At 45.8% G+C, this 12,692-nt stretch overlaps 1 protein-coding gene across 2 annotated transcripts in view; it reads left to right on the top strand.

Annotated features, from left to right (window-relative positions):
• PLEKHD1 (pleckstrin homology and coiled-coil domain containing D1) overlaps nt 1–12,692 on the top strand; it is a 34,066-nt gene that overhangs the window by 6,900 nt on the left and 14,474 nt on the right. The window contains exons 2-5 of one of the 2 annotated variants that reach the window (XM_074542859.1): nt 280–377; nt 7,449–7,542; nt 8,425–8,514; nt 9,010–9,086. In XM_074542859.1, the coding sequence (XP_074398960.1) occupies nt 280–377; nt 7,449–7,542; nt 8,425–8,514; nt 9,010–9,086 (359 nt within the window). Of the gene's footprint in view, nt 1–21; nt 378–7,448; nt 7,543–8,424; nt 8,515–9,009; nt 9,087–12,692 lie in introns of both variants that reach the window. The other variant, XM_014268213.3, reaches the window with a different exon arrangement.

The raw sequence follows: 12,692 nt of genomic DNA on the forward strand, positions 1-12,692 counted from the left end.
GTGCTGTTTGCAATGCATCAGGAAGTAATACGCAATGAGAAAACTCTCATCATCTGTGCATCAGGGAGAGAATTACTGACTGAGTGCTGAGCAGTCAAGTTATTGATTCAAACCAAAGCCCAGTCTCTCTGTCTGCTGGGCTGGTTACATCCTGCTGGTTCATTGCATTTAATCGGATTCCCTGAGCTGCCACGCAGAGGGGGTGAGTTAGAACCAGATCCATCTATAATGTTTGCTTCAAAATCCAGTTCTGTCTCCCCTTCTCCGTCCATGGAACAGGCAGATTCGGATGCTCTGGACATCAGCACCAAGGTGCAGCTGTACGGTGTGCTCTGGAAGAGACCCTTTGGGAGGCAGTCAGCCAAATGGTCCAGGAGGTAAGCCACAGCTGCTGAGGGATGCTCGGGTGAAACACAAAGCCTAAGGGTCTGGGGTAAGTTTAGAGACTGAGTGCTTGACTCTTCAAGTGCAGCCAGCCAGGCAGAGGCTCAGGGTAAAACTTGGGGCACAGCTTCCCCGCTGCTCTGAGTCTGCTTCACACATGTGGCACCCCACTGTGCTCTCTTCTTTATCTGTCCAGACCCTGTGCTATGTGCACTTCAGGGTGGTAATAGAGACTAGCTGCCTCCTCTGAATAATTGTGAGAGTTTCATGAAAGGGGAAGAGTCTGTTCATGTATTTTGCCCCTAAACTGCTTGATGTTTTTGTTTTGGCACTCAAAGCTCTTTGAGTCCTTCGGGTGTGAGATGGCAGGGCTGAGCTGACAGTGTGGGGGTCTGTAGTGTGTGTGTGTGGTCTGCAGGGGTCTGTGCACAGCTCCAGCACTGCTGTGCTGCCTGACAGCGACTGCGTGCTGGGAACAGCACATGCAGACTCTTCCCCGGGGAGAAGGTGGCTCTGAGTTTCTCTCCCATCTGGTGTTAGGGGGTTGCAAGATGCTGTATGTTGTCTGTCAGCAGCCAGGAAGTTTGGAGCTGGAAAGCATTTGCTATAACCTTTAACCAAGGACAGAAGTATGTTCTGTAATACTGAAGTGGTGGGTTGGTTTTAAGTTTAGAGTTGCTGTAGTTTCTTTATGCAAATCACTGAATCTCTGGCACTTACCTTTCGTGGGTAAGTACCTTTGCTGCAGTCTGCAGTGTAGATACAAACAATCCATTTCTAAAGCCAGCTTTCCCAGTTTTGCTTTCTGTAGTAACTATAGTGCTGCCCAGTCTGCGAGGATGGCATAGCCTGAAAAAAAACATTACTTGGGAAGCATTTTGTGTTTGTAGCGGTTTTTGACCCATGTGTGTGTTTTATTCCCTCCCATGCCAAGAACAGCCTATTTTCACCCAGAAAAGAATTTGTGCTGATGCTCCCTACTCAGCTCCCAAATATTGATAAATAAATGAATTATGCCTGGAAACTACTGTGATTGTGTTACGGAAAATAAATGGACAGAATAACAGAGGGGAAGGTAATTTGCCATGGATGAGGCATTCTTAAAAGGCTCTCCCTAATAAAAATATCTTGCAGGCAAATGGCCCATGTCTGTTCCCTCTGTCATTATTTATTTAGTGCTGTTCTATTCCTAGAAATTACCCCATCTTCAGCAAGTGGTGAATGTTTTAGTGATAGCTGCTGGGAGCAGAAGGGGAGGTGATGTGGGGCAGGGGTGATGTGGAAGGTTAGTTGCAAGCACAGCAGCTGAGGGTCCTGGGGGACCAGACACAGGTCAGTTAGAGTTGAACATGGAATCTGTAGGGTTTGGAAGAAGTGAGTACTGGGGTAAAAAGATTTGAACAGGAGAAGCAATGTGTTGTTAGTTTGTTTGTTTTATTGTGGGAGAGACTTGCCTTAAAGTAAAACAAACTTGCATTGTATTATAACAAATCTTTAGGGGGAGATAAGGAGCAATTCATTCATTTTCTCCTCTTTTTCCCCATGCCCACCAGCACATAGCTGGTCAAGTACATTTTTTATGAAAAGGAGAAGAGATGTTTCCCACTCCAGTTAAATAAAGAAAAAAGATTGGCTATATTTTGATGTCATTGAGGACCTGGTCTCTGATAAATGTATGTTTTGTCCTGAAATCTGGGATAACTGTACTACTCTCACTCCCAAGGAAAGTCTTTCCAAGATATGGGAGATAGCCTGTCTTTAAGGAGAGGATTGATCTCATCAGGCCATCAGCCATGAAGATGGGTCTATGTGGGAGGTACATGATATTTGCTGGCCTGATCCCATTCATTTGGCTGTAGCAGCAATACTTCTGGAGCAACTGAGAAGAAAAGCAACTGTTTCAGGGAAGGATGGAATCTGACTAGATAGCAGATGAAGGAAAAAGTGTCCAGGCATGGCATCCAGTACTTTGGTGATGGAAATCCCAGGTTTTGGAATTTCACAGCAGTACAGGCTATGCAGGGAGGAGGAAGGGATAAACAGAGCCTTGTTTTAGTCAGGGCCAAATCTGATGGCACCTGTGGAGACAGCTGAACTTGACCTGGGGCAGCTGTGTGGAGCATTTTCAGTCCTTTCTTTTGCCCATGCAATGGTCTGCTCTGAAGCCCAAATATAATATTTGTGTGCTGCCTCAGGTACTGTCCAAGAGCGGGCTAGATGCTTCTGGACCAGTGTAGCTGTGTTTATCTGCCAGGGCTGACAGCTGAGCATGCTGCCTTTCAGAGCTTGATTTTTGAAATGCCATTAGCAGCATCCTAATGCCTGTCTCTTAAAGAAAGGGAGGTCTATTCCTAATGTGGATTTTCTTTTCTTGTAAAGTAATATCTATCCAACAGAGAAGCACCTGTCTTCTGAGTTTAGTGCTGCTTTTGAGCAGTCTAAGCTTGGGTCACTGCTGGAGTGGCTTTGGAAAATCATATTCTCAGTCACTGACTAACAGTCCTCCTCTTCTGAGCAACTTCTTCCTCCCAATGCCTAACAAGCAATTTAGCCTCTCCTGCTACAAAAATTTTACTGGTAATGGCAGGAGCCTGGCACAGAGGCTGGAGTGAAATGCATCGTGTGTGTACCCACCCTGGATATGGCATGAATTGGGTGCTGTAGCTTTCCAGGATGGAAGTGGCATACCCCTTCTTTACCATGAATAATCCCAGTCCCATATAGAAATGTCAGGCTCTAAACTGGCACCATCCATGTCTGAGACTTTGGGGTTCAGTGGGACAGTGCCAGGAAGGGCCATCTCTTTGGTGGACAACTGAACATCAGAAAAGCAAGGTGAAGCACAAGAAGAGAGAGAACAAAACACAAAATATGCCTGTATGTCTCCATAAATCTGTCAGAGATGACAAGTTGGAAGGAGAGAAACACAGCACAGTTAAGAGAGAATTTTTTGTCTTTTGAACCAGTCCTGTCAGTGACATTGCAAAGCAGGCACATAACCTTGTTTTCCACAGTGGCTACTTACAGTCACTGCGTGTGGTCACAGGACGGATGGAAAAGATAATTGTTTATGGCTGCTTTCTGCTCAGGAGCCCCGGGAATCACACAGCTGCAGAGCAGCGAGCGTGTGCGGCACAGGGCAGCAGGGGCTGCGAGAGCCTGGGCTTCCCTCCGCTCCTTGTGATCCCCCCTTGCTGCTTGCGGTCAGGGAGCCTCCTGAGCCTCTCCCCGCTCCCGCAGGCTGGCCGTGCTCCGGCTGCCAGGCAGGGGAGCCTGGAGCTGACAGGGGAGCAGGGCGAGGGGCAGAGCAACGAGCTCCGATCTTCGTGCTGATAACGATAATTCGCCCATCAGTTTCCTGAGCTGTCCCTGGGGACGGAGTACTGGGCTGATCGAGTAAATGGGATTTGCCCCCTGTGCTCCTGGCCCAGAGAAACACCATCTGAATAAAGGACCAGGGAGACCGCTGCAGTTTTATAGTGTAACTACTTCATCTGGGCCATTGTCATGTCAAAAACTTGTACAAAGAGTAGCTAATTAATTTCATTAGCCCTCTGTAATACAAAAAGCACTTATTCCACAGAGATCAGGTGTCTCAATTTGTCCAGTACAGAGCTGTTGTTTCTGCTTTACATCAGAGTCACTCAAATTGTTACCATTCCTCTCCTATTCTGGTTTAATTATACTGTGGTTTCAGTGGTTCCTCAGAGCAGGATCCAGCAGCAGGAATGGGTGACCAGAGCAGCTGACCACATGAATGGCTCTTGCATTACCTGTGCTGCCTGTAGAGTATGGCTGTGCCAGCCTGCCTCATCTAGCACACCTTTGCTGGTGTTCTCCAAGGTTTTGAGCTCTGCTCTGTTTTTAAATTGCTTCTTTTTTGGGTCCTTGTTTGTATTCAAAATCTTGCCCTGCCTTTACAGCACTTCCTTTTCTCCTGCTGCCACATCTGTGCCTAATTCAGACACATGTTCAGTGTCTTCTGTCCTCTAATCACAGTCCTAACTGGGTGTCTCTCCCCATTCTCCCTTGACCATCTTTTCCCTTTCTGCTCTTACTCACCTGGCTGCTGCTTTAGTCTTCAACCTGCTCTTGAGCCTTGTAACTCTCTCCTCTGTTATTTTACTTCATCCCTCTTTTCACCATGCTGCATCAACTGCCCCTGGATTGTTGCATGGAGACTTTGTCCTGAAAGTCATTTAAAGTAATGGTCTTGGTTGCTCTGGTGTTGCTTTCTAGGTAAAGGTAGATGAGGGAATATGATCTAGGCATAAATACATTATGTGCACAAGCTAACTAGATTTTCAATGTTTTTCCTTCATTGTTTATAGTGAGATTTTGTTCTTCTTATTTTCTAAACTCTTATTTTGTATATTTTCATTCCAAATCCCCATATTTTCTCTCCACATGTGTGAAATCAGGGATCTAAAAGTTTATTTATCTGTGAAAGACATATCATTTTTTCAGAGCTACGTTTTGTTCTTATTTCTGCTTTGATTTTGGTTTCCATAGAAGCATAATCTATAATATGAGGATTATCAGCACTGAGCAATAAAAAGTATGCAACAAACTAAACTCTGGCTTTAACTGGGGGATAACATTTAGATTAAAAAATCACACAGTTCAAGATCAATATCTTTACTTGTTTGGCAAATGTTTTTTTATATTAGTCAGACTGAAAATAGTGATGAAAGTCATGATTTAACTTTCTCTGTTTCATGTGGTGTGTTGACTTTTGGCATCTCTAGATTCATATTTGTGCCCACAGTATCTGGTTCCCTGTGACTCACTGGACCAAGCACAGGCCATTGGGCAGGCAGGTTTGTTCTTTTAAGAGGTTATTTCTGTATTTATTGTGCAGATAAGGCAACATTTCTCTCTAAAAAATGAAGTCCTCCTTGAACTAAGTGTAGAGTTGGAGAAAACAGAAAGATGCAGCTACTCAAAGGAAAACTTTCTTATAGAGTTAAAGGCCAGAGATGTGAGGAAAAATTAATCCAGAAGGCACAAGGCTGCTGTTCACAGAAGTGATGTGGACAGGAGGAACCAGGAACAAGCCTTGTCTGCTCTCTGGAGGTCTCTGATGTCTGCTTGGCAAAGTCCCTGCTTCTCCCCACCTCTGATATCGACATGAACAGTTATAGATGAGAGAGAAGAAGAAAAAAATGAGGGAACAATAACTGCTGCTGGTGTTTGTATGTTCTGAAGATTTATGGATGTAAATATGCACCTGCTCAATGACTGTCACTTTCTAACACTTTGGAGAAGGTACAAAGTGATCCAGAGCTTGAGTTTGCTGCAGACTTTGAAAAGTTTAGCTTTGTTCTTTTATTGCCCCAAGAGCCTGTGGTCTCTGTTCCCATGGCATTTGGCAATTTCATCTGTGTTCCCAGAGCCATAGCAGAAGAGCAAGAGAAAGAAGCTGATGGAAGCAGTAAAGTTTTCACCTGAGTAAAATAATGATATTAATAATAATTAATAATTATTTATATTTTTTAATTATGATTATTATAATTCTCTGCCAGCTTCAACGTCTTCCTTTAGCTTTTGGAACTAAACTGGTACCAGATTGCTGTGCTCATCTGTACTGGAGGCAGGACTTGGCTCCACCTGGCAGCCCAGCCACTTCAGGAGAGGCCTGGGGGGATGAGGGCACATGAAGGCATTAGCATTGTCCTTGTGGATCAGCCCCCTTGTCCTCTAGCCCATTACTAAAGGTGGCTCCAAGGAAAGGTGCAGCAATGCCCAGGCTGCACAAGTGGCCAGCGCTACCTGTGGAGGTCTTCTCTTATTCCCTCCCAGAAACAGGAGGGTTTCTTGGCAATGTTCTTATTATTCACAGAAATGTCTTATCCTTTCCAGTTTCCTCATGATCTCTTGTCCTCAGCACCATATGAAAGTGATTTACACAGCTGTGTTTTGTGGAGTGTAAAAAGGCATTTTTGAATAATTTTCACCTTCTTGCCTTTCACTTTCTTTCCAAATCCCTCTTTCTCGTGTCAGAAAATATGTGCAGAACAGACCAATACATTTTCTTTGTCATTTGCTCTTTTGAAACCTCCCTATTACACTTGTCCCCATTTTTTTTTCAGCTGCTCTTCATAATTTTTAAGTGCTGCAGAGATTTAGACCAAATTGAAACTAAGTCAGGTATCTCTCCCCTGTACCACTGCCTGCAGAACATGTGCAACCTCAATTTTTGAAGAGAGGAGGAACCCTCCCAGGGGCATTTCAAAAATCCAAATAAGTTAAAGGTGGCACTCCTTTAATCATAATTTTGAGGACACACTCCGGTAAGTTAGAGGCTTGGCTTGCAGAAGCTGTGATATTTTGAGGTTACTACACAATGATCACCAGAGCATACCTAAGGCTAAGTGAGCAGAACAAGGCCTATTTTAATGTTACACGTATGAGAAAAAACCACTCAATTTCCTTTGTAGTTGTGAAGGTCAGTGACAGGACAGTTTGCCAGGTGCTCTGCTTAAAAATATCTCTCAAATTTATTTCTGCTCCTGAGTGCTTTGGTGGCCAATTTTTGCCTCAAGAGTCACTTGGGGATGCTAAGCTGTGATTCTCTGTTAGACTGGAAACACTTCCCTCTGGCTGTGCTGAGATGCGAGGGAAGAGGGTCACAGGCAGCATATTGCAAAATAAGCATTTAGTTGGGCTTAGCCCATGCAAGAAACCCTTGAATAAAAGAGCAGCTCTCTCCAGTAGGTTGAATTCAACCCGTGAGCGAGAGAGGGCACACACGTCGAGGTGCCAAAAGTCTGTGGTCCTGCCTGGGGCACAGAGTGCTGTCCCAGTGCCCTGAGAGCCTGTGGCTTGCCCTCAGCTCTGGTGGTGCCTGTTGGGCGCCTGCAAGCACAAAGTACCTCAGCTTGGCACTAGCTGTTAAGCACCAGCTCCTGGCTGTGAGCAAAGTGAGGCACCTCACCTTAGTCTTAGGTGGGAGTGGTGAACTCTCGTGATCAGAAAGCAGCTTTAGTTAGGTGGGGATTTTCTAGTGCTGTGAACCACAACCTCCATTTCACCAGAATGTAATTCCCTTCTCTGTCTTAAAGGTTCTTCATCATTAAGGAAAGCTTCCTGCTGTACTATGCTGAGAGTGAGAAGAAGAGTTTTGAAAGCAATAAATACTTCAATATCCATCCGAAGGTGAGCAGTGTTTGCACAAGGAGGGAGTTATTTTCTTTCTAGCATTCCCTCCCCCTTCCTCCATGGGCCCAGCAGATGATGAAGAGGTAAGTTCCAGTAAGCCCAAGACATCTCACAGGTTCAAGAAAGCCTCAAAAGAGAGGCTTTTCAGGATATTTCATGATTCAGTGGGCATATGACTTCTAATTTTTTTTTTACCTGATAGTAGATATATTCCTTTATTTTCATGATCTAATCAACTAATCATCTGGCTATAAAAATAATGTTGGCAAAGCCAGTGGTAGGGCTAAGAGCTCTATATGGCTCTTGTTTCTAACCTGTACTTGCACTTGGCAGCAGCTGATGGCCCACCTGCCCTCTGTAACTCTGCTGCCTGTAGCTCCAGGGGACCCTGTGCTCTGAACTGCTTCTGTCCTCTGTAGTCACTGCAGGCTGATGTAGCCCATGAGCTCCTGAAGGTGCTGATTCCGCTCATCCTGGCTGTCACAGCCAGCTGCCTGCCTGCCCCACGCAGCACTGTGGGGTTTGACTGCTGTCAGTGACTGCAATGGATGCACAGCCTCTCTCATGATACCACACTGAATCTGCAACATTTGCCCCTCTTGGGACATCACTTCCTCCTTGATGAAACAGTTTCTGCTTCCATGTTCTAACAGCTTCCCTCCATGCTGAAGGCAGGACTGCCGTCCTTTCCCCTTCCAGATACTGGCTGAGGGTTTCCTGGTGGTGATGAGAGTCCCTCTGCTTTGTAGGAATTGTGTGTCTCCCAAGATAGACAAGGCAGGGCAGGGGCCAACAAAGTGACTGAAAGTTCAGCTCCTGGTTAGTTGATAGTTATACTTGATTTTGCTGACTGATTAGAGTGCTCTGGTTTATCTCCAGGGTGTCATACCCCTGGGAGGCTGCATTGTGGAGCCCAAAGAAGAGGCCAACATGCCTTATGCCATAAAGATCTCTCATGAAGACTTCCATGTAAGTAGATTCCTTTTCTTCTAAAAACCTCCAAACACCACAGAACAGGTTAATGCTGATGAGCAGAGCTGGACTGGCAGACTTTTCCCTCCCCACCAAGGTATGCCTACCCTCTCTGGACAGACTATCCTGAGGGTAAAGGTGACTTAGGATCCCAAGTCCCCTCAACACAACCAGTAAGGAACCTGCACTTTCTGACACCAGGTTTTAGGCTACTAGCAGAGCAGTGGACAAATTCTCAGGAGGCCTAGAGCCCATGTTGCCCTATCAGTGTTATTCCTGCTGTGGCTGTTTGCTGTGTGCACACTTCCCAATGTGTGGTAGGCCTAGGTCATATTTGCTCCCGTGTGATGCTTCCTGGGGAGGTGGAGGGCTATGGTGGGCTCTCCTCCCACCACAGCTGTGTCCAGTTCATGCCAGGGGTGCACAGAGGTGCATAAGGCACCAGCCTCTCTAATCTGGGTTTTTTTCCCCCCCTCCCCTCCCCTCTTCCAGGGTAACATTGTTCTAGCAGCCGAATCAGAGTTTGAGCAGGCTCAGTGGCTGGAGATGCTACAGGAGTCTGGAAAAGTGTAAGCTCCTTTCTATTCCTTATTTGCTTTGATCTGCTCTGTAAATGTATAAAGGATTAAGAGGAAGAAGCCTGACTAGAAGGGCTATGGGGAGTCAGACAAGCTCCTCAAAGGCAGTGATAGCTTTAGTTGCCTCCTGGACCCGTCCTTACTCTAAAGGGGAGTGCTCTAAAGCTGATGCAAAGCTTCCCACCTTGTAGTGCAGTGTGTCTCTCTGCTCACCACCCCAGGCTGTCATCTGCCAAATGCTGATACACTGAGTTTCTTCTGCTACCCCTCTCTCGTGCCTCAGAGATGTGGGAACCCTCCTGGTCCATTTTGTGTGGGAAGCAAGGTTTGCAGGTTTGATGGAAGTGGAGGTCAGACAACCCCTCCATATGAATTTGAGGTAAAGTAAGAGCAGAACTGATGAGACATGAAGCTAGTGAGCAGCTGCCATGTGCCTCTATGTCCTGCCATCAGCAGGGTCCTCAGCAGCACAGTTCTGATCAATAACAGTAATTGTGATGCACTTCAGTGTCCATGGGGTGTGATTCCTTCTGCCCAGATCTGCGGGTGCTCAGGCATGCAGCAGCAGGATTTGGCCTCTCAAAACAGTTTAATTGTGAAAGGTGGAAGCAGCCTAAATCCCAGGAGAGGCAGTGTTAGCAAAGCATTTCCAGCCCACCTGCAGGGGTTAGAGGGTTTGATTGCGGTCTGCAATCAGTACTGGTTCACACTCTGCTGAGAATGCTGGACAGAGATTTGCAGTTTGTTGGCCTCCAGCTCTGCAATCCCCCAGCACCCAGGAGCTTGACAGTGCAATGAGCAGCTGTCCTGCAAAGCCAGAGCAGGCTCCTTCTAAATCTCAGAAGATGCAGGAAAAGATAACACTAAAACAGGGATTTGACTTTCCCAAATGAGATATAGAAACTTCCTGGATTTTAGGGCAGAGCCTACCATTCAGCTCTGAGGCTTAAAGCAATGAGCATTTTGCTCTGCCCTTCCTGGCTGCATAACATGTGTGATCTCTTACCACTGCAGGGACAGAAGCTGTTTAACTTGTAATCCCAGTGTGTGCATGTACATGTATGTGCTAAGGCAATATCTCAGTTAATTTCAATGTTGTGAGGCCCAAAATGTAGATTTGTAATTAATGGGAGCATAATGTTACGGTGGATCAGTGCAAGCCAAGCTCTGTGCTGCAAGCTCTGTGCTTGGCTGTGGTGCTGGGGTGAGCTGTTCCCTCTGTGGCAGTGTATGAACTGCCGCACAAAGCTGGCCATGAAGATCCATGGGAGCAGGGGTCCTGTGGGACACAAGACCCAAGGCAGAGATCTGCCACCCCCTGGGCACAAGCAGCCTTGGCCGGTGCAGAGGAGAAGTGACAGACACAGGGGTAGCCCTGGAGCACTTTGGAGATTTTTATTGACTAGCCCTGGTCCACACTTGCCTTTGCCAATGTTTAGATCAACTATTGCCAAGGGCAATAATTTGGGACCAAGTTCATCTTTCAGGTGTGTATGGGAGGGAAGGAGGAGGGCAGCACAACTCAGGATGGGTGTGCACAAGTAAGCCCTGCACTGCTGCATTTGTCACAGAGCCAGCCTTTTCTCTAGCCCATGCTTTAATATTCCAGCAGTAGCATTTAAAACAGAAGCTACAAGTGGCTGCTATCATACAGCAGACCACCTGCACCTAGTTGATAATCCACCTGAGACACCTTTCCTCCCCTCTGTGCTTCTGTTCCTGCATCAGAGAGTGGTGCAGCTCCAGTGCCAGTCTCATCAGGGCTGATGGTAACCTACATGTGAGGAAAAGCACGGATTATGTGATTTAACAGAGTCAGGTTGGGAGCTAAACAGCAGTCAGAAAGGCCAGCATGGACCAATAAATTGATCTGCAGTGAATAGAAAAGCTAAAATAATACAGTTGAATTATTCTAGGCAATTATAATGTTCTTTTGTTCCTAGATGGAGATTGCACTGCCAGTGGCACCTGCTGTTTTCATAATTGTTTAAAGTAGGCAAAAAAAAAACCCTAACAAAAACCCCAAAACTCACAAACAAACAACTTTAAAAGAAAAAAAAAGGCCAAAAAAAAAAAAGCCCAACCCCAAAACAAACTCCATAGACTGAGATATGGACATAGGCGAAGGGGGAAACTCAAATCCAGGCTGGGAAGTATCATCAGTTCTTTGTTTTGATTTTGTCCTCTGCCTCTTTCCATCTGGGGTGGGTCATGTGTATGTGCCTGCAGAACTGGTTATTGCCTCCACCATCAGTATGCCTGGTGATCCCTTCAGTTCTTCACTCCCTTCCAAGCCTCCTGCCCTGATGGGGAAATGGCTTATTCAACGCAGAGGGGAACTGATGGCATCCCCACACTTCCAAAATGTTGTGGCTTAGACTTACCACACTTGCCAGATTGTGAAAGCTTTTTGGAAATGCACAAAGGCCTCCCAGACTGCCAGGCTCTCTTCCCACCCAGAGAGGCTTTGCTGCTGAAAGGGGGAGAGAGGGGCACACATAACCTCTCTCTGTTTACTGCAACATTCCCTGAACTGGTAGAAAGTGAACTTGGTGGGCAATGCAGGAGAAAATAAGTGACATAGTACTTACATCCTGTGGGCTATAAAGTGCTGACTGTCTCAAAAAATTTGCTGTGGGTGCTACCAAGAAAGCTTTCACTGCATTTTACCTAAAGAGGTATTCCCAGTGCTGCAGAACTGGAACAGACAGTGATTGAGGTGTATATGTGATGGAGATTCTCTACAGCTTTGGGTTTGGGTTTTTTTTTTTCAGGCAGGGGCTTTCTACTTGTCCCATGAGCCTTCCTGGCCCTGTGCTTTCCAATACTTTAAGCAATGTAGCTATTTCTGATGAAAACTCACTTGGCAAGAAATCCAAAATAGAAGAAGCTCTTGCTTGGCCCTCAGCTGAGGGTATAGCCTGGTACCTCCCTGTAGCTGTGGTTACACCAGCACTGGTTCCAGCAGATGTATGAATAAAAGCTTAAATGCTACATGGTGATTCCAGTGCATTTTCAAAGTCACACAGCAGTGGGTGACTTTGCAGCAACCTTTGAGTAATTGACAGGGAAATGTCTTGTTAGTCTGGGAAAGGGAGGGAGCACTGAAAAGGTGACTCTGTAAACAGACACCTTAAAGGCTGCAGATGTTTTGAAACCCTCCATGTAATCATATGATAAACTCTGTCATCCTCCCCACACCCATCTTGACCTGTTTGCTTCTCTGGGATCAGATTCATCCTGTAACAGGGAATGTTAGTGAGAAAACACATTCACACCCACATATTCTCACTCAAGATGAAGATGTCTACCTGTGGGCAAAACAGCACCTTTTAAATTAGTGTTCTAATTTTCTCTCTACTTTAGAAATAGCCTCATTAGCTGACAAGAAACACATATATCTGCAAAGAGCCTGGGCTGCTGGAGCTGTGAGCTGCCTGTTCCCTGGGGTGGTGTGTGTTTAATTTATTCATCTGGCTTTTATAAGAGACAAAGTACAGCTTGCCTTGAAATCAGAGATTGCCAAATTAATGGTTTCCAAAAAGCTACAATTTCAAGTTGTTCACAAAGAGGCCTTATACAGGAAACTTTACAGAT

This window comes from Zonotrichia albicollis, chromosome 6, assembly GCF_047830755.1.
Source record: "Zonotrichia albicollis isolate bZonAlb1 chromosome 6, bZonAlb1.hap1, whole genome shotgun sequence".
NCBI lineage: Eukaryota > Metazoa > Chordata > Aves > Passeriformes > Passerellidae > Zonotrichia > Zonotrichia albicollis.